Consider the following 20,143-nt stretch of genomic DNA (forward strand, 5'->3'; position numbering starts at 1 on the left):
TCCTCTAGTCTTAGTCCAGGGATAGGGAACATTAGTCCTCGAGAGCCAGTGTCCTGCAGGTTTTAGATCTCACCCTGGGTCACCACACCTGAATCAAATGATTAGTTCATTACCAGACCTCTGGAGAACTTCAAGACATGTTGAGGAGCTAATTTAGCCATTTAAATGAGCTGTGTTGGATCAAGGACACATATAAAACCTGCAGGACACCGGCTCTCGAGGCCTGGAGTTGCCTACCCCTGTCTTAGTCTGTAGATATTCAGCCTCTGAGAGTAAAGAGAAATCCAGCATGCAAAGGGACGAAGCAAATATTTCTCTAACTCAGTCTTCAAAGGAAAATGGTTTATTCACTCAGCACATGATGAGCATCCTCGGCCAGTAGCTATCTGTCCTCCTCATGCTTTTCCTTCTCTGTCTCCTCTTCAGCCTAAAACCTCTTGATATAGAATTTATGAAAAGGCTCCATGATAAAGTCAATGTCATACCTCTCATCGCAAAGGCTGACACACTGACGCCTGAGGAGTGCCATCTTTTTAAAAAACAGGTATTTCTGCACATTTGTGTCACATTAAAGGTGCTAACTAAGGCATACTGAGAAACTGAGCTGTTGCATATGTGCCATCATCTTTACTTTCTACAAGCAGCACATACAGTGGCATGCACACATTTGGGCCTCCTTCCATTCAGTAATGTTAAACTAAGCAACATTGTGTATCGTACACCCAATACAAGTGAAGCTAATGTGATATCTTAGCTCTGTGTATGCAGATCTGTTGGTAACTGATCACTTTCTCTCTTCAGATTATGAAAGAGATTCAAGAGCACAAGATTAAAATATACGAGTTTCCAGATGTAGACGAGGATGAGGACAATAAGCTGGTCCGGAAGATCAAGGTAATGAAGGATGCAGTTCTTTTCAAGCTTGACTCAGGGTTTTCCGATTGATCTCCGCAGGGACAACCAAAGATCGGTGTGTCCTTTGTTCAAGGTCCACATATAGCTGCTGCTATCTCACTTAGGCTGATTGAATAACTGCTCATCAGATTTAAAGACAGACTGATGAACTTTGGTGACTGTCATGCACATAACTCCCTGACGCAGTCACTGTTGTCATGCATATATGAATATACAGAAAAGGTAAATAAGAAGTGAGATTTCTGGTACCGGATGCTTCCTGGTTTCCATTTGTCATCCAAAAACTGTTGTGTTTGAGCAGACTTTTGATTCTAAGCGTCAAATGGTCCATGTGGAAAGCAAATCGACAAAAGAGTTTGCTAAAATGCAATTTTGACACCAACAGTTTGTCTGGAAACAGTTTGGCTTTATATTTGCATTATAAACCTTTGCCAGCAAGTCTGGAAACACTGACCATTGCCTCCAGACAAATTCTGACACATCAGCAGATGATAGCTAGCCGGTTCCTGCATTGGCTTTTAGATTTTCATTACAGTTTTGAGATACGCTAGCTGACTTTTGGGAAAACGTGTCAACAGAAAATGCATATTAATTATGTAAATGTTAGAAAATAGGTCCTTATGGTTTTGCTGATCATTTCTCCACTTTTGACTGATGACTTTGACAAAATGAGATGATATAATGATCACAGTGAAAAAGAATGAAAACTTGACAGAAGTATGAATGTGATGAAGGTGACCACTAAAGCTTCAGTGAGTGTTGATGCTTGCTGTTCGGCGGGAAACGCACCTGACTCGTTACAACAGTTAGATGTGAAGTCACACCAGCTTTAAAGCTAAATTTCACTTATATTCCTTTATGGCAAATTTATTCTCTTTATTTGTAGTAGGGCTGGGCGATATGGCCTAAAATCCATATCGCGATATAATTTGAAGCATGTGCGGTAACAATATATATCGCGATATATTCTTTGCTTCTGTATAACGTATTTTCCACACTATAAGGCACACTTAAAATCCTTTAATTTTCTCAAAAATCAAGAGTGTGCCTTATGTATGAATTCTGGTTGTGCTTACTGACCTCAAACCATTTTGGCGTGCAGAAATCTGTTTAAATAATGTTTTGATGGATTGTCACAGTATTACGGCTGCCGTAGTGAGGAACTTCGCGGAGTAATCTGGGTCCAAAACTCCGTCTGCTTCAGGTCCCAAAGTCAAACGAACACTAAGAGTTAAAAACGGTCTAAATTCTTTCATCTTTAATAAAATCATCAGCGTTGCTGCTTTAGCAGGTGTAACAATTAAGTTTAACATCCATGCATCCATGAAAAGAAGTTATTCAATTTAACGGAGTTAGAAGTTAACAGGAAGTTAGCTCGCTAGTTTCCACCTAAACATGACATGCCATGTTCTGATTGAGAGATTTTTGAAACTAATTCTAACTGCTACCACTTCCAACATAAATGAAGACAGAAAACTAAACAGCAGTGACGTTTGTAGGGTTACTGAAGTTGGACTACCTGGTGTATATAATGTTGTGCTACGTGATTGCTAGCGACACAGCTATGTTAGCATAACATTAGGACAGTGAAGCTAGAGGATGGAGGATGTTCAAAGAGAAGATATAAAACAAAGTTCTAAGCTAATCGACCTTAGTGTTCTCCTTTTTAAAAATAAGAATCGATAAGAGAATCAATAATGAATCGAATCGTTAAAAAGAATCGAAAATGGAATCTGAATCGTGAAAATCTTATCAATACCCATCCCTACCCGGCACATCGTTTTCAAACCCCCCACGGTCTTTTTGCTACTCGGGTTAAACAAACCCCAGCAGCTGTCTATTGTATTAAGACATACATGTACACTATTTTTATTAATAGAGATTTCGCTACTGAGGTTAAACATGATATATAAGTCACTTAGATCACTTCTAAATGTTAGTGTTTGGTTTATTTCAGTGTTTTATTTGTTCCTGAGTAAATTGGTTTGGCTGTGATTAAAGTTAAGCTTCATAACATATTAATCACAGTTAAATTAAGAGGGGACGGCAGTAAAAACTCCGGACCTGTGACATCATCAAGTACGCTGGTGTTCCAATTGTACAAATCGCGAGTCCGTGCTCGCGTTCTCGGCAAGTCTGTACTCCCGTGCGGTCTCGGCAAGTCCGGTCTCGCCGAGAACGCAAGTACGTACTTGCCTACTTAGAATTGAGAAAGGGCCCTGAACTAAAACAATGCTCAACTTGTTTGTTCTCCAGGAAAAAATGCCGCTGGCAGTGGTTGGCAGCAATGTCGTTATTGAAGTGAACGGCAAGAAGGTCAGAGGTCGTCAGTACCCATGGGGTGTGGCAGAAGGTAGGTTGACTCGGATCCTGTGCTGGAAAGCAAGTTTTCATTCCGTAGCCAAACCGGAAATCTGTAAAATGACCTAGAAAACAAATGTAGGCCCTTGAAACCTTTTATGATTTGCAGCAATGACGATTATTTTCATCTCTCATCTGGTTTTAAGAGTTGCTGTATGTCACTGCACTTTGGTCAGACAATGACTGATGTGAGAAAGAAGGCTGGAGCATGGTGTTTGAAGGTTGATGGTGTTTGAGAGCGTCCAGCAATAACAGTGTTCTCTATTTTTGGAATGGATGAAGCATGATATTTCTGAGTGTGGAACACGGTGCATGTTCTCCACAACAACCCCCTGTACCTACTCAGTGTGTTAACTACCAGCTAACACAACGACTTGTCAAAATGTAAACAAGGAAATCTGTTCATAAATGATCAAATGCAACCCATAAAAGACAAAATATCACGTTGTGTAATGTGAAAATTTCTTAGAGAGGTCTTTCTTAAAAGCCTTTGCCTTTCTAAGAACTTTGCTAATCACTAAAGCTCTTGTTTCCACCTCCTGCAAACTATAAATAAAAGAATAGTACCTTTTGTGAGCTGAAAGGAACCCTGTGGCATTGATCAAACTGACACACAAACAAGATCCCTCCCAACCCAGTTAGAGTAGACTTGAGACCTAGTCAGGTTTGGGTCTTTTGTACCTGAGTATCAACTGGAATCTTCAAGACTCAGACTTAACCTCTAGGACCAACTTCATCCACTAAGTTGGGGGCCATTGAGTAGCCAAAACGCCTCCAATAAGATGAGACCTGTTTGTCAACAGCAGTATCAACTAGCTCTAATGAAGATTTTTCACCATTCATAGAAGACATTATATCATCAATTAACCTACCAATGGGAAGTGCCTGGGAGATCAGCAAAAAGTGTGTTCACTGCCAACCCTTGGACCTTGCTCAAACCACGGCTTTGCTTCATCAGACACAACAAGTCCACATATAGCCACATTCTGACCACACGTTGCTCTGGAGTCTAAGAACTTTTTCTACTTGTTTTTCCACCAGAGGAACCAGTTTGTTGTTTTTTTTTCCCCACTAGAGTCTAATTGTTCTTAGAGTTGTACTTTCCAAAACCCTAGGGATAAAACTGGGACTTTTATATTCTCTGTCATTGCAAACAACTCCTGTAGATTGAACGGCAATGAAGTCCAGGTCCTGTTAAGCATTTATGTAGAAGTGAAGGTTTGGGCTGTCTTTAATACATCAATTATAATTTGGTTTTGCAGGGTTTTAAACTCTGATTAATACATTGTTAATACAAGACTTTGTACACTACCCCCAGAACTGCATATACATGAAGTCACACATACTGCCAGGACTGTGTGAATGTACTTGAATCTGTTGGGATCCCAATTACATTTTGACAAGTAAAAGGTTATCTGGTTGGTTGTTTCTACATTCTTACCTTGTACACCTACCTCTCCTCCCTTCAGTACACACACAAAACCACAACTCCTTTTGCTAGTGTTAGACCCCATAGGGATTCTGGAAAAGGAGGAATAGGTGTAATTTGGGGTGTCACCGATAGCCGCAATGAACTCTTCTTGCTCTTACTGGCTTGTTCACTTTGATTTGTGTTCTGGAAGGTAATTTGCTGTACATATATCTTTCTCACTATATATATTTATACATAAAGTAATATACAGTTTTATTCTCTGTGGTTGACCGTTTATCAGTCTTTCACTATTTCATTCTTTTCTCTCTTTTTTTCTTTTCTTTTTTTTTTTCTTTGTCTATTCTGTTCCATGACTGACAGAGGGCATTTTTGGTAAACAAAGCCATCTTTCACTTTATTTCAGCCTCATTTTTCTCCCCCACTCTTCCTTCCCTAAAGTATATCCCCTCCTCCCTCCTGCCAGTATCTGCCCATTCCTCCTTTCCTTCCACTTTTCTGTTGCTGTGCTCTCTCATCATTAGGCTGATGGTCAAACCAATTCTCTAATCAGACTTGGGCTTTCTTAATATCTTCCAAACACTCACCTTATTTTGAAAGCACAAAAAGAAATGTTGACAATTATTTTGAAACACCCACCAAACACATTCATGTGTTCCTGGTAGACTCTCGCCCCTACGCTCTTTGTTAATACTTAGTCTGAATTAGCCTCTAGAAAAAGCAACCTGGTTCTTGATAGAAACTTAGAGATACCCACTTAAAGAATCTGTAAGACATTCATATCAGACCCTACAGTGAGCCAGTTATATGAACTAACATATTTACAGTTTTAGGGTTTTTTGGTATTTGGAACCCCCCAAAAATCTGAGAACATTGTCGAGGAAAGAATTAAAACTAAATATCTCACTCACTCACTCACCTTATCATTCAACAGATCAGGAATGTTTCTAATGTTAACTTCAGGGCAGTGTAATGAAGGAGAAAGATGACACCAACAGTGCTTGTTTCACTCAAACATTTTGAGTGGGAAATCTACAAGAGGGTTATACAAGCACCTGCAATCTAGAATGTCCACTAGCAAAATAATGGCCAGCAAGCAGATTGCTTTAAACACAAAATAATTGAGACCGGGGGCATCAAATATAAGGCTTGGGGGCCAGAATCAGCCTGGCAAAGACTCCATTCCCACCAATTGGATGGCTTTGGAAAATGTAAAGAAAGACTTAAATGTTGGACGTATCTGCATTTTCACAAGTCTTGCACCTTTTTCTATTGATAACAGTCTCCCCAATGGCCACTAACAAAACACAGGAACTGGAGTTTCATTGGTCCGGTCAACAGAAGCCCAAAGTTGGCTGCATGTGGCCCACAATGTAAAATGATTTTGAAATTCTTGATCCAGACTGACTTAAGTCAGATGAGCAAGGCTACATAAGCCTTATTATGTCACTTTGAGTGTTCATAATCATGCTGTATGCTAGTTATTAACATGGGGCAAGAGGTCTAGTGATCTACCAGGGAGTCGCATGACTGATTATTTATGTTATCTGATCTCAGAATTTGAAATCCAACTTTAAAAATGGAACATAATTTAAATTAATTACTACTTAAATCATTGTGATATTTTTGACTATATATTGTATCCATTAATCAGTTGTTGTTGCCCCAACATAATTACTAAAATCTGGGAACAGTGTGACATTTAGCAAGTTAAGAAACACAAACGGTGAGATGATTGGGCTCATTTTGAAAAGATTATGCTTACCCAGGTTCTCTAAACCACTTTATTTGCAATCAGGCTCAAATAAGTATACCTGACTTTAAAATATGCTGAACCAAAGTCGGGTATGCACTATGAAGGCAAAAGATGACCTGCTTAAAGGCTGCACAACAAGGTCTTTGGTCGTGGCTCAGAAGTGATAGTCCTGCATTGTGCGATGTGATGGCCTTGGGCCCTTGGCCTAGCAAATCCGACAGTGTTTAATTTTTAAGATTGCCATATCGCAGTTTGGCTGCTGGCATAACATATTTACATCCATAACAAAGAAGCATTAAATGAGATGCTAATTAGTAAGACTGTTGTGGGGAAAACATAACCAACCCAGACAGAACAGATGGAGCAACACGTGCAAAACCAAATGTCTGGGATGCCAGCTTTAGTTGAGTTAGCAGACGTTTTCGGTTTTCTGCACCCTCCAGCCGTCGTGGCCTGGCAGCATGGGGCTGCAGTGCTTAGCACTGTCACTTCACAGCAAAAATGTCCTGGATTCAAATCCACCAGCTGGCTGAGGCCTTCCTGTATAGTTTGCATGTTCTCCTCATGCCTTAATGGGGTCTGTGTGAGTGCCTCAGCTTCCTCGCATAGTCCAGAGACAGCATAAATCACCTTTGGGTGTGACTTTAAGTATGAATGCTTGTCTGTCTCTGTGTATTAGCCTGCGACAGACTGGCAACTTCTCCAATATGTACCCCCTCTCTCACCCTATGAAATCTGAGATGGACTCCAGTCCAAGTGTAATCCTGAACTGGAAAAGTGGCGGAAAATGGATGAATGGCATCAAAGCCTATGATTTACTAGGTATTATAATTGTATAGGCTACATAATTGACACTCTAGTGAACCTAGGTCTGGTGGACCTATACTGCACAGTTTGGTTTGCAATAAACTTACAGATTTCTGAAATCTCAAACCCTGAGCCTTTAAAAAATGTGAAGATATGATTAAGGTCTGGTTCCAAATGAATTCTGAAACCAAGCAGACAAAGTCCAGGACTTTCTGCTGTGGTAAAGGTGTGAATTCTAAACCGAAACTATGGTTAAGTATTGGAGTCAGCTTCCTTGGAACTGTTAAGGTTATCTTATCGTCAATTAATGTCAGTGTAAATCGTGTGGTAACCAGCAATGGTAACACACAGATTCATTCCAAAGCAGCTTCAGCTCCATGCTAAGGACATTGTTCATTAAGTCAATGAAAAGCATTTTTAGGTTCAGTATAATGCAAACAGGGCATTTTTCTTTCTCCCTGTATGAGACAAGTTCTCATACAAGCTAAACGTTATATTGAAAACACTCTGCTAGAAGTAAATGTTAGAAACCACAGGTTTAAAGCTCATATGACTGACTGCTTGTGTTTCTTATGACACCAAGTTCCTTTTTTTAAAGATACTCATATGTTCCCAGATCCCACTCTACTCTAAATATTGACCAGTCTATTGGTCAAAGTAACCACAACCTACTTTATGATGCATTTAAAGATATTTCCTCTCAATTTCCTTTCAAATCTACCAGCAGATGTAAAGCTTTGTCCCAGGTCTGATGCTGTGAATAATCATGGAGAAAACTAGAGGCTGTTTGGTGCTGAAGCTCCAGCTGTAATCGAAACATCACTCTAACACTGTGGTTTCCGTCTTTGCTCCGATGGTGTCAAACAAACTGCTGAGTCTTCACCACAAGGTTCCTTTCACTAAGAGATGAAATGGCTGGTGTGGGCTGAGGATTGTCTGCAGGCCTTATTGTATCATCGGAACAAGGACTGGGAGCCACCATTATAACACATTGCTTATAGGTTCATGAGCAGATAATAGAGAGTTAGAAATTTGCAGAAGGGCATGTAGCAGCTTATTTAAGTCATTAAGGTAACATGTGGCTTGGTATCATGAACTCTCACTCATTAGCGTACTTGGAATTTTAATCTAAGGCTGTGAACGTGTTTGCACACACACTTAATGCATGTTGGAGATTAAAGGTTGTTTGCTCTTGTTTCATTAAGCCAATGCAGTTCATCATCATGGCCTAAATAAACACTCCAATTAGACAGAGCACTCAGGCTCAAAATACCTGATGCACTGTTAACATCCATCATATTCTGATTGACTAATAAAGAACAAAAATCACACGAATTATCATAAAAATCTACAATATGCATCAGGTGTTTTCTGCCATTCATCAATAATAAAACGAATCAATTGCAATTGTTTTATTTTTTTCCTATGACCTTTGATCCCACGTAGCTCCTCTACTTGTCCCCTCTCTGAGACTTTCGCCCCCAACTGGTCATGCAGAGAACTTCATATAACACCCTGCTCCTTTCAACCGCCACACTCCCTCTACAAGCCCTGCGCTCTTTAGCCAGTCAGCTTGGACACATGCAGGTTTTGGTGTTGATCAGGGCCAAATCTGGGCTGAATCTGGGCCAAAAAGCAGGCCTGTTATGGGCCAAGTGTGAGCCGTAAACCCAGCTGCTCCAGACCCAGATTTAGCCCCCTGCTGGGCGCAGACAGTAACTGAAAAACCGTACCCCTCCCCTCCGTCAGAGCTCCCTCCTCTAGAAGAGACAGGAGGTCAATGGCTGGCTTGGGAGGCCAAGAGGCGGGACTGCTTAAGTTTCATCAATGGTAAGGTGTCCTCCTTGTTCACTCCCCTGATGATGATTGACTGCGAAGTGGGGTGAAGGCGAGCCAATAAAGGAGCAGCACGTTTGATGAAGAGGAGGCTTGGAGATCTACCATATACATCTTCAGCAGCAGTTTATCTGCAGTTCTTTTCCAGAATCCCATCTGACCTCGTAACCTTGTCTTTTGTTGTTGAGCTGAAACTCACAGTCATCTAACTGTACCATGTCGAAATGACATCACTTATGTTTGCTGTTTTTGACCAGGAGCTGTAGTTTGTTCTAGCTGCGTGGTGTCTCTGGGTCCGTTTGTAAAAGGCTGTGGTCAGATAGGAGGCAGACTAAATGTGAAGATGCCTGTTCGTAGTGATGTACCCACAGAGAGTTAACACTAAATCCTGCATATTTGGCGTCTTTCAGATTATTTCTTTGGTTTGCAGGATTACTCTTGCAGTTCGCTCTCATAGCCCATCTCACTTCCAGCCGCAGCAGCAGAGATGAAGCTTTGAGTGCTGATGATTTGCTAATCACTTAGATGTAAGACTTTAGGGTTAAACAGAGTGTCTGTGTCTCAGATAAAGCCCACTACAGGTCCCAGGATGGTGGGCTCATAACGTTCAGAGGTTTCTCCACACTTTCCATCCTCCGTGCTTGCCGTCTTCAGTACGGAGCAGAAAGGGACAAAGTAGCAGTCAGTACGAGGCGGTAGCACCTACCCACTGCTAGGTAGTTAATAGTGGGGAAAAAAATGTAAAAGCAAAATTTTCAGGCATTAAATTTGCAATACAGAGTATGTGATGTGGAAGTATCTGTAGTTGGAGCATCTACATCCTATGTGATCATGGCCTGATATCTTCCCACCCTTTGTTTTTTGTTTTGTTTTGTTTTTTTAAATCAGTCTGCCACTTCTACTGATACTTTACCACACCTTTATTTCTCCCCCTTTTAAACCGAGTACGCCTGAAAATGCCTCGCTGTCCGTGTACCCCTCCCTCTGTAACCGCTGGGTGAATGAACTTTACAACATGTTGCATCTGTTTGTGTGTATTTGTATTAATAGTTTTAATCTTTTTTTCACTGTATCACTGTACTGAATATGTTTGATATAATAACACACTTAATTTGATGACATTCTGCTGGGACTGCTTCTGTATCATCATATCAGGGTGACAGCTGATTACTCAGTTACTCAGCAGTTAGACAGCCATGGAGTGTAAAAATATGTAGATAATGATGCTTGAGATTCATTTCTAGCTTAAGACATAGTGATAATTACTGTGATTGTTACAGTGAGAACTCTTCATTTGTAATGATTCTGATCTTTGTCTCTCTCTCCCTCTGTTTTCCTCTCACTTCCTGTGTGTTTCAGTCGAGAATGGGGAACACTGCGACTTCACTGTGCTGCGCAACATGCTGATCAGGTGCACAATTTACTCCCCAGATTCACTTTGACAAATGCAATGTTATATAGAGTTTGTAAGATCCACAGTGGCCACTAGAAGCCAGAATTATCCTCTGACTCTACTTTAGACTGGATATAGACTGGATCAGCTGTGTGGATGTAGCAACTGTTTAAATATCTTTCTGCAGCTCCTCCTGGTGTGTGAATGAAGAGATCTGCAGTTTGTGTAAATTTGAAACTTATTCGGTGATCTAATTTTTCATTACACCTTAACCAGAGTATGTACATGTCAAATTTAAAGCCATTTAAAATAAAAAATAAAAAGTTTTTTACAGCCAGGTGCTGGTACTCAAATGCACTTAATTAAGTCATCAGCAAGTGTGAGCACCTCTATAAAAGCAGAAGTTTTGGTAGGTTGCTGGTCTTGAGAATTCGCGTGTACTGAATAATGCCACAGTCTTCTCGCGAGTCGACGTCCCAGCAAATTCAGCCCAAGCTCAGACTGTGCAATACTCAGAGAAACTAGAGAAACAGGAGTGCTATCTCAATATACAGGCCTCAGTTAGAAAGTTAAACATTAAAGTTCATTACAGTACAATTGGGGAAAAGACCGAACAAGTACGATTTGTGTCTAAGGGTTGTCAGGAGACAACCTTTTTGCTCTAGAAAGAGTGTGGCAGTACGGCTTAGACTTCTGTATAATTCACAGCGACACCTTTAGCAAAAACCAAACGGTGTGTCGGCCCAAACGCCTCATACAACCATCAGCACGGTGGTGGAGGGCTGATGATTTGGGCTTCATCGAGTTGTCGATGATTTGTATACCAAAGTGTTCCAGAGTCTGCCTGACAGCTGAAGCTTGGCCTAAATTGAGTCATATATCAGGAAATGATCCCAAGTACAGCAGCAAATCTACAACAGAATGCTATAGTGGTTCAAAGCACAGGATGATATAGTCCTGTGAAAAAGTTTTTTCAGTTTGATCTCTTTATATTTAAGACGTCTCTTCTTCTTTTCTCCCCCTTCCATAGGACCCATATGCAGGATCTGAAGGACGTCACCAACAATGTCCACTACGAGAACTACCGCAGTAAGAAACTTGCTGCTGTCACGTGTAATGGTGTGGACACCTCCAAGACCAAGGGACAGCTCACCAAGTAAGGCCCAGCCAGAAATAGACCATCAGTCTGTAAGGGCCAGTGTTGGGACTAACGCTTTATTAAGTAACGCGTTACAGTAACTACGTTATTATTGTGGTAACGAGCACGGTAACTAGTTATTATGCCAAAATCAGGAACACGTTGTTACTGGGATTTAGATTGGTGGCTATCGCAGAGCTTCCACAGATTCAGTAACATTAGCAAGTGGAGGAGAGACCCGAGTGTCAGGTGAACTGAACTTCAGGTAAAAAGTTATGACCTGCAGTCTATATGGGTCAGATATAGGTGGAGTTTATTTTCGTTATGCTGACTTTTTCGTACTGCGTACTAGCTACCATGACGGAGTTTCTATACAGCTGTTCATCAGAGCTGAACAGGTGATGGAGAAACAGGTTTACCTTTTAGGTGACATGAATGAGTTGAAGGGAAGTTATGAACTGTTTCTGAGAGACAAATAACACCAGGATCCTTTTTTATGTAGCTGACAGCTGGTAACTGTGCAGGGGCGGGTCTAGCAAAGTGTTGCCAGGGGGGCATGTAGGGCATTAACAGGGAAAGGGGGGCACAAAGAAATACTTTTCTTTCTTATTCTCATTTAAAATATCTAGCTTTTAAAAAATAATTATCTGAGTCTTACAACAAATGATTGATAGATTGATGCATATATACCATCAGAACAGTGTACATCACTGTCAGAACAGCGTTTATTTTCATTCAAAGGCTTTATGATTTTTACTATAATGGTGGGCCAGTCTCTAGTCAAAATGCCCAGGCTGATTTTTTTTTTTTTTTTGTCCCAGTCCAGCCCTGTATGCAGCTCATCTGCAGTCTGGTGTTACCTACATCTTCCTATTCAGAAGGCAGAATTTCCGAGTTCTGAGTACAATCGAAAGCACCACGACTGCAGTTTTTGTGTTGGATGTAAAAGGCGCACATGACGCTGTGACTTAGGCTAGAATCATGGTGGCGGTCCAGGCGTGGGATTTGCCTCGTGGAAATGTGCACATTATCTTTTCCTTGCTATTGGTAGGTGGCACAGTGCACTTGTGGCAAGTAAGCAAGCTAGAAGACTGGCAAAGTTATGGAAGCAACACATTAACAAGAGAATTCTGAGTAAAACCAAAGTTACTTTCCCTAGTAACTAGTTACTTTGAAAGTAACGAGTAACTTGAATTAACTGAGTTACTTTTGATAGAAGTAACTAGTAATGTAACTAAGTTACTAATTTAAAGTAACTTACCCAACACTGGTAAGGGCACAGAGCAAACTGCTACAGATGTGGAAGCAGCTGTTGTCACAGTAATTCTGTATATGATAGGAACAGAAAGAAAGTATATCTTTACCTTTTATCATTATTACTCCAGCATAAAAAGAGTCTCAGGCTACAACTCAAGAGAAACTAAATTGGCTTCATTTGTCTTTGCTCTTTGTTTCATAAAAATTCATTAGTCATGCACAGAAGTGCAGCAGCTTCTCTGCGAGTGGAGGAGTTTACCGCTCTAAGGGCTGAGGAACAACATTAAACAACATCAAGCCTCTAACCTCTTTCTGTTTCTGCAGGAGTCCCCTGGCTCAGATGGAGGAGGAGCGCAGGGAGCATGTGATGAAAATGAAGAAGATGGAGGCAGAAATGGAACAGGTGTTTGAGATGAAGGTTAAGGAGAAGAAGCAGAAACTGAAGGACTCAGAGGCTGAGGTTAGTTTGAGAAACCATGTACACATAACTACATAATTGTAATATTATTATTATTATTATTATTATTATTATTATTATTATTATTATTACTTGTATTCTTAAAACTTTCTAGTAGGTTTATATTTTTATTTATAACATGACCAATTAGCATTCTTGATTGCGATTAGCTGACCGTTGTAAATTGTTATTACCGGGGTGTTTACTACACTAGTGCTGAGAGCTCAGTGCTCTGCAGCTCACTTGGATCTTTTACTTGAGCCTCCTGTGACAGCTGTGATCGACTCTTTCCATCCTGGAGCTTTAGAAGCTACCGTCGCTCATTTTCCTTTCCCGTCTCTGTCAAATGTTTCGACCTTCAGCTGGAGCGACGCCACGAACAGATGAAGAGGAACCTGGAGGCGCAGTACAAAGAGCTGGAGGAGAAGAGGCGAGTGTTTGAGGAGGAGAAGGCCAACTGGGAGGCTCAGCAGAGAATCCTCGAGCAGCAGAAGCTGGACGCATCCAAGTGAGTAACACTCACATCTGACCCGACACTGTCACCGAAGGTTAACGCTCTGAGCCACGTCTTTTTAGTCCAGCGATCACAGATCATGTGTTCTGGTCTTGCAACATTACAGATTGTGTATTTGATTATTGAACCACACTTGAAATCTTGCTTATTTAATTTATGGATTCTTACTCGAAAAAAGCAGCACTTGAACTTTAAAGCTCAAGTTTTTTAGTTCAGTGTTATATAAAAGTATTGAGGCTTTTAATTTTTTTTAATGCTGGACACAGACAAATTCATTAGAACAAATGTGGAGTTAGTTTTACTAGTTTTAGGCCTCTTCATTATTCAGACATTTTAAAATAAAAATCAAACAAAATGGAAAATGGAGAGAAATAATAATTAAATATGGCATATCCACATTTCACTAATAAAGTCTGAAGCTTGCGTTTTTGTTTCTGTTGACTTGATCTCGTGTTCTCATTCTCTGCTCACAGGACGATGGAGAAGAACAAGAAGAAAGGAAAGATCTTCTGAAGAGAGACGCGACTGCTCGCTCCAAACTTGTTTCCTTTGATCCTGTCTGAAGTTCACATTGTAACGTGGTCCTCAGAACACACAACAGAACATAACACATGGCATAACAACTCTCTGTGGAAGCCATTTACACACACACATATATATGTACACACACACACACACACACACACACACACACACACACACACACACACACACACACAAAACAGCTCACACGCTCGTCTCTCTGCAGGGTTTTACTGTATCTCTTTAAACCTGTCTGTTTCCATGGGGAATGCATGTGTTTGTGAAATTCTATTTTCCTATATTTCCTGACAAGGAGAAGTTTGAGTTCCTCTGAGTTTTCAGTGCGGCGTTAACACATGGCAGGGACCATGCATAGCCATCGTTCACAAGTAGTAGTTGTATGTTCGCTAAGTATTCATAGATCTGCAGATATACCAACTCTTTCTTTTACTGTTCTAAAGATTTAACAGGCGTGTGCACACTAAAGCTGTGAGGAGAAGGTAAAGTGTACGTGAGGGAAGGCAACAGAATGATTCTGGGTCTGAGGAGAGAGGTCAGGTGGAGCGGAGGCCCGGTCTCACCGCAAACTGCCAAAAACTAAACTGGTCACGCTAGCATAGCGTTCAAGCTAACATGCTTGACTGCCTGAAAACGTCCCGGCAGCATTTTACTGAAATACTGGCTCGTTCCCGTGTGCCGTTCAATAAAGACAGTGTGAAGGTGAACTGTGATTGTTAGGTACCTGTTAACATTAGTAGCTGTTTGAAATGGAGCGTGATCACAACACATCTCCCATCACTAAATACATGTTTTAAATAATATTTTAGTAAAAGTGCTTCTCAGACTTTTCTCATTAGCAAATTCAGCCCTGCAATAAAATTACTTTGTCCAATTAAAAAAAATCTTAGAATAAAAGTGTAGTTTTTTAGCTTTTAAGTAAAAATAAAACGATGCAGAGTTGGTTTACATTCCAGAGCTCGTTCACGTGTTAGCAATTACATGTTTTAAGTTAAAGAACTTTATCTCGTCAGACACACAAAACAAGCAAAACACATTTTTAACATGAGCAAATGCATCTGAGTAATATAGAAATTACAAATTAAAACGAATCTATTAAAATTTGCCTCCTGTACTTTGAATAGCTTTATTAGTAAATACACTTTTCTCCTGTTCCAAATGCATCTTTTAATACTTCTTGTTTTCTTTTAAGTCACCCAAAAAAAGTCATTTTGAGGTCATTTAGCAGTGTTATTATATATTCAGTGATCTACAAACATAAAGGCCGCTCTCCTTTGTGACAGAAAACTTAAATATCTGTTAACAGCTTCCTAGCAAAAACTACTCTCTATTTTGGACTCTGTACCTTCAAAATTTTAGTGTCCAGGTACAAATACAGAGATTTATTTTGAAAGATTTGCCAGATTTGTGGCTGTCGGTGGACCGGGCCTTCAGATTGGATGCTGCTGTAAGAGTTTCTTTACTAAATGTTTTGTCTGAGGATGTGTTCGGATCTAAAGCTTGCAGTCTGGAGGGGAGGAAGTCATGTGTGTCACAGCAGCCAAGATATCGTCATTGCAGTGTGTGTTAACTATTTTTGAATAAACGACAATATGCAAAAAGCCTGATCGGTGTCTGAAAACTTTACAGGTTACAGTGCTAATAAAGATGTTTTATATTGTAACGTGAGTGATGGATGTTGTCTTAGACCCGAAACCCTGATGTTCACGATTCTGTGACATTTTTCCTTTTGGGTCCAACCACCAAAGGGACGACTCATCAGAAAGCTGAAATCTTCCTTTCACCTTCCTTTTACGAAGACGTTTGCCAAAAACAGCCAAAACTTTGTGTTTGGCTTTATTTTAGATTATTATATATGTATATGTTCCAAACAGCTTGTGCACGCAACAAAACGCCAGCCCTCTGTTAAACAGGTTATATAGATGACATGTTCAGGAGCTTTCCCAGAGTTGTCATGTTTTATTTTCATATGACGATTATATTAATACTCTATATACAGTTGAAGAAAGACTCTTTAATTCCCTTGTAGTTTTCTTAAATGTTTTAGTGTGGCTAGGCGTGGTTTGCGGTGCCGTGCAGGGAGGGTGGACACCTGCACGGCATCCGCAGTCATTCCCCGTCCACTTAAAATCTGTACTGGTTCCTGTGATTGGGGTTCTTGGTATGTTGATCTGGCAGCAGGAGAGCTGCAGCTGTGTCTTTGTAACAGCAACCATGCGTTTGAGAAGTAATAAAATAAAGTATGCTGCAAAGCATGTTCATGTCGTCGGTATTGCCGTGGTCATCTACATTTAGATTACCGTATTTTTCGCACTATAAGGCACACTTAAAATCCTTTAATGTTTAATTTTTATCAAAAATCAACAATGCACCTTATAATCCGGTGAATTCTGGTTGTGCTCACTGACCTCGAGCTGATTTTATGTGGTAGACGGCGCTCAAATATCTGTCAAAATATGTTTTAGTACGACTTTGGTAAGCTAGGAACCCGCACCTTTAATGGATTGTCAGAGCATTACAGCTACCATAGTCAGGAGCCTCACGGAGTAATCTGGGTCCTAAACTCCGTCCACTTCAGGTCCCAAAGTCAAACGAACACTGCGAGATCACTGAGAGTTAAAACAGCCTAAATTATTTCATCTTTAATAAATTAATGATCAGCGTTGTTGCTTTACCACGTGTAACAATTAAGTTTAACATCCAGGCATCCATGAAAACAATTTATTAAATTTACCGTAGTTAGATGTTAGCAGGAACCATGTTCTGACTGAGAGATTTCTGAGGAAATTAAAACCTACAGCTCTGCTTACACTCCCAACATAAACAAAGAGAGAAAACTAAACAGCAGTGACGTTTGTAGGGTTACTGAAGTTGGACTAGCTGGTATATAATGATGTGCTACGTGATTGCTAGTGAGCTATGTTAGCGTAACATAAACAGTGAAGCTGGAGGATGAACGTTAACTTTTTTCCACTCGATAAGTTAACTTGAGGGTTCCCGATGGTTAGGAATAAATGCAATGGCATGGCAGGATGCTGTAAACAGACCAAACTTCAGTCAGGAGAAGAAGCGCCTTATAATCCGGTGCGCCTTACCGTTCGTCGACAGTTCACCTTTTGGTCCGAAAAATATGGTAGTTTCTCCAACTGCATTTAGAGCAAAAGGGACGAAGCTTATACTTAAGCATATTTCATATTACCATATTGATTTGTTTATGATGGTAATGCTTATATATTGTGTACATACTGGAGGCTGCTCGGTGGCTCTTTTTTCCTCTTTGTTTGTATTTGGTTATTCTTTTTTATATATAAATATATGTCTGGAATGAACCACAATTTGTACTTAGAACAGAACTTGGAGCGTAAAACTCGCCCTAGAAACATTTCCATACATCTATATGATCGCATATAAACTGTTTGCATCTTTGCCAATGAGCGCGCCTTCTCAGGGCCCTTCTGTTGAATTCTCTGGTCCTACAAGTTCAAGAAAGTGATGGAATTTTACTTTGAAATGCTTGGGAACGACTCACCCATCCAATAACAACATGTTAGATACTTTTTTCTTCTTATGTTTTGTAATATTTTCTTTATATATATTTACATATACAAACAGTTTTCTGCTTCTCCTCTTTGTTTCCTCATGTGTTCTGTCTCTAACTGTACATGGTTAAAATTAAAGTTGAAAAAGTTATGCTAGAACTCCCATCGTGTGTATGGATTTCTTTTGAAGTATTAATCATAGAGGACCAGTATGTCCCAATACTTTTGTCCATAATAACTAAAGGCAGCCCCTCCCCCCAGCACTGAATGGATGAAGAGAAGAGAACGAATGGATGGATTACTACTGAAATTTTTCATTCAACATTATACCCAAGTTATCAAACTGATATTATGATTGTAAACTCAAAAAATGAAATTGGTGCAAAAAATAAAATAAATATCCTGACTTCATTCATATATTTTTCTGTTAATAGAGGAGTTACAGCTTCACTGTGGAGGATAACACATTACTGTGGCAAACAGTGCAGGCTTGGCCAACTCCAGGCTTCAATGGCCAGTGTCCTGCAGGTTTTAAATTTCACCCTGGGTCAGCGCACCTGAACCAAATGATTAGTTCATTAGCAGGCCTCTGGAGAACTTCAAGACATGTTGAGAAGGTAATTTACCCATTTAAATCAGCTGTTTTGGATCAAGGACACATCTAAAACCTGCAGGATACCGGCCCTTCAGGCCTGGGTTTGGACACCACTGCATTAGTTTTTGTATTAAAGAAGCAGTAAAGGAGGAATAGGATGTGCTGAAACGGGGGGGCCGAAGAAAAACCATCTCATTGAGAACTGTCAGATCGGCCCACAATAAATCATGTAGCCATGCAGACTGCTGGTACCACTGATCCATTTATTAAACAGTTGGGTTTACCTGTCTGTATCTCAGAGACAAACAGGTCCCTGGCTGCTCCAGGCTGCATGCCAAAGTTTCCTCGGGAAATATGCTGAACTCACAGTTGCTCTCTGAGTGTGTTTATCGGTCTGAATGTTAGACGTGCCCACATTTGTGACAGGAAACCTAAAATCTGTTTACACCTTATAGCATGAGCTACTTTTTCCATTTTGGATTTCAAACCTTCAGAGTTAAAGTGTCCAGACAGCTTTCTGCTGCTCATTGCTACAAATTCACTGATAAAAATTCTGAATTGAAAATTTTCCAGACTTGTTTCTTTTTCATATTATAATGATTGTATTAATAATGCTCTATGTACACCTGAAGAAAGACTCTTTAATTCCCTTGTAGTTTTCTTAAATGTTTTAGTTTTTCAGACTGCATTTATAGCAAAGGACACAAAGCTTACGTCTTCATCATATGGCATACTACCTGTATGGATTTGTTTATGATAGTAATGCATATATATTGTGTACATACTGGAGGCTGCTCAGTGACCCGTGGTTAATATTACAGTTGAAAAGTTGTGCTATAAGTCCCAATGTGTGCACTTCTTTTTATACAGTCAGAAAACACATGATATTTTACAGTTTTTCTCGATTGCTTAAACACTATAACCAGGCTTTTAAACTAAAATTTCAAAACCGTAACGCTATTTTTCAAAAAGCTCACCCATTTCCCTGAACTATAAACACTATTCCCTGCTTTGACACATGAGTCAAATTTGGTGAACTGTTACTGCAAAACTCTACACACAAATCCCTACATTTTTCAGTGCTTACACCATGTAGTCATTTAGAAAGCACTAGCATTCAATAATGTTAACTTAAGTCAGCATAGCTTGAGCTCAATTAGCACACAATTAACCAGGTGGAAACACTAGGAGTCAAAATTTATCACACACCAATCAGAACCTTCGAATGTGTGACAGTTACAGTAATGAGTGCTTCTATTTTTGTAGGACACAGAGACGACCACCTGGTGGAGGCAGGTTAAGGCTTTTGTCGGAGGGGCAAGAGAGGGAACTTGTAAACATGGTAATTGCAAATAATGTAATCCGCCTGCAAGAGATTCAAAGGAGAGTGATTGAGGATGATCATCTTTTTCGAGGCATAAATGCCATCAGCCTCTCCACAATTGACCGCATCCTCCGAAAGAATCAATTCCGGATGAAACAGGCATACCGAGTCCCTTTCGAACGAAACTCTGACAGAGTGAAAAACCAACGTGTGGAATATGTTCAGGTATGAGTTTGGATATTGTATAAAGTATTGTGTACCATCATAGCATGGCAGTTTATG

General features: G+C 40.1%; 1 protein-coding gene across 2 annotated transcripts in view; it reads left to right on the top strand.

The window, feature by feature from the left end:
* The window catches only part of LOC308392619 (septin-7-like), a 73,108-nt gene extending 55,003 nt beyond the window's left edge, over positions 1 to 18,105 (top strand). For both annotated transcript variants that reach the window (XM_080875712.1, XM_080875713.1), the window contains exons 6-13: positions 427 to 544; positions 802 to 894; positions 3,172 to 3,268; positions 10,464 to 10,515; positions 11,528 to 11,653; positions 13,217 to 13,352; positions 13,712 to 13,857; positions 14,337 to 18,105. In XM_080875712.1, coding sequence (XP_080731838.1) covers positions 427 to 544; positions 802 to 894; positions 3,172 to 3,268; positions 10,464 to 10,515; positions 11,528 to 11,653; positions 13,217 to 13,352; positions 13,712 to 13,857; positions 14,337 to 14,376 — 808 coding nt within the window. In that variant the 3' untranslated portion in view covers positions 14,377 to 18,105. The remainder of the gene's footprint in view (positions 1 to 426; positions 545 to 801; positions 895 to 3,171; positions 3,269 to 10,463; positions 10,516 to 11,527; positions 11,654 to 13,216; positions 13,353 to 13,711; positions 13,858 to 14,336) is intronic.
* Positions 18,106 to 20,143: the final 2,038 nt, after the last annotated feature.

The sequence above is a fragment of the Rhamphochromis sp. 'chilingali' genome (assembly GCF_963969265.1).
Source record: "Rhamphochromis sp. 'chilingali' genome assembly, chromosome: 2".
In the NCBI taxonomy this organism is placed as follows: Eukaryota; Metazoa; Chordata; class Actinopteri; order Cichliformes; family Cichlidae; genus Rhamphochromis; species Rhamphochromis sp. 'chilingali'.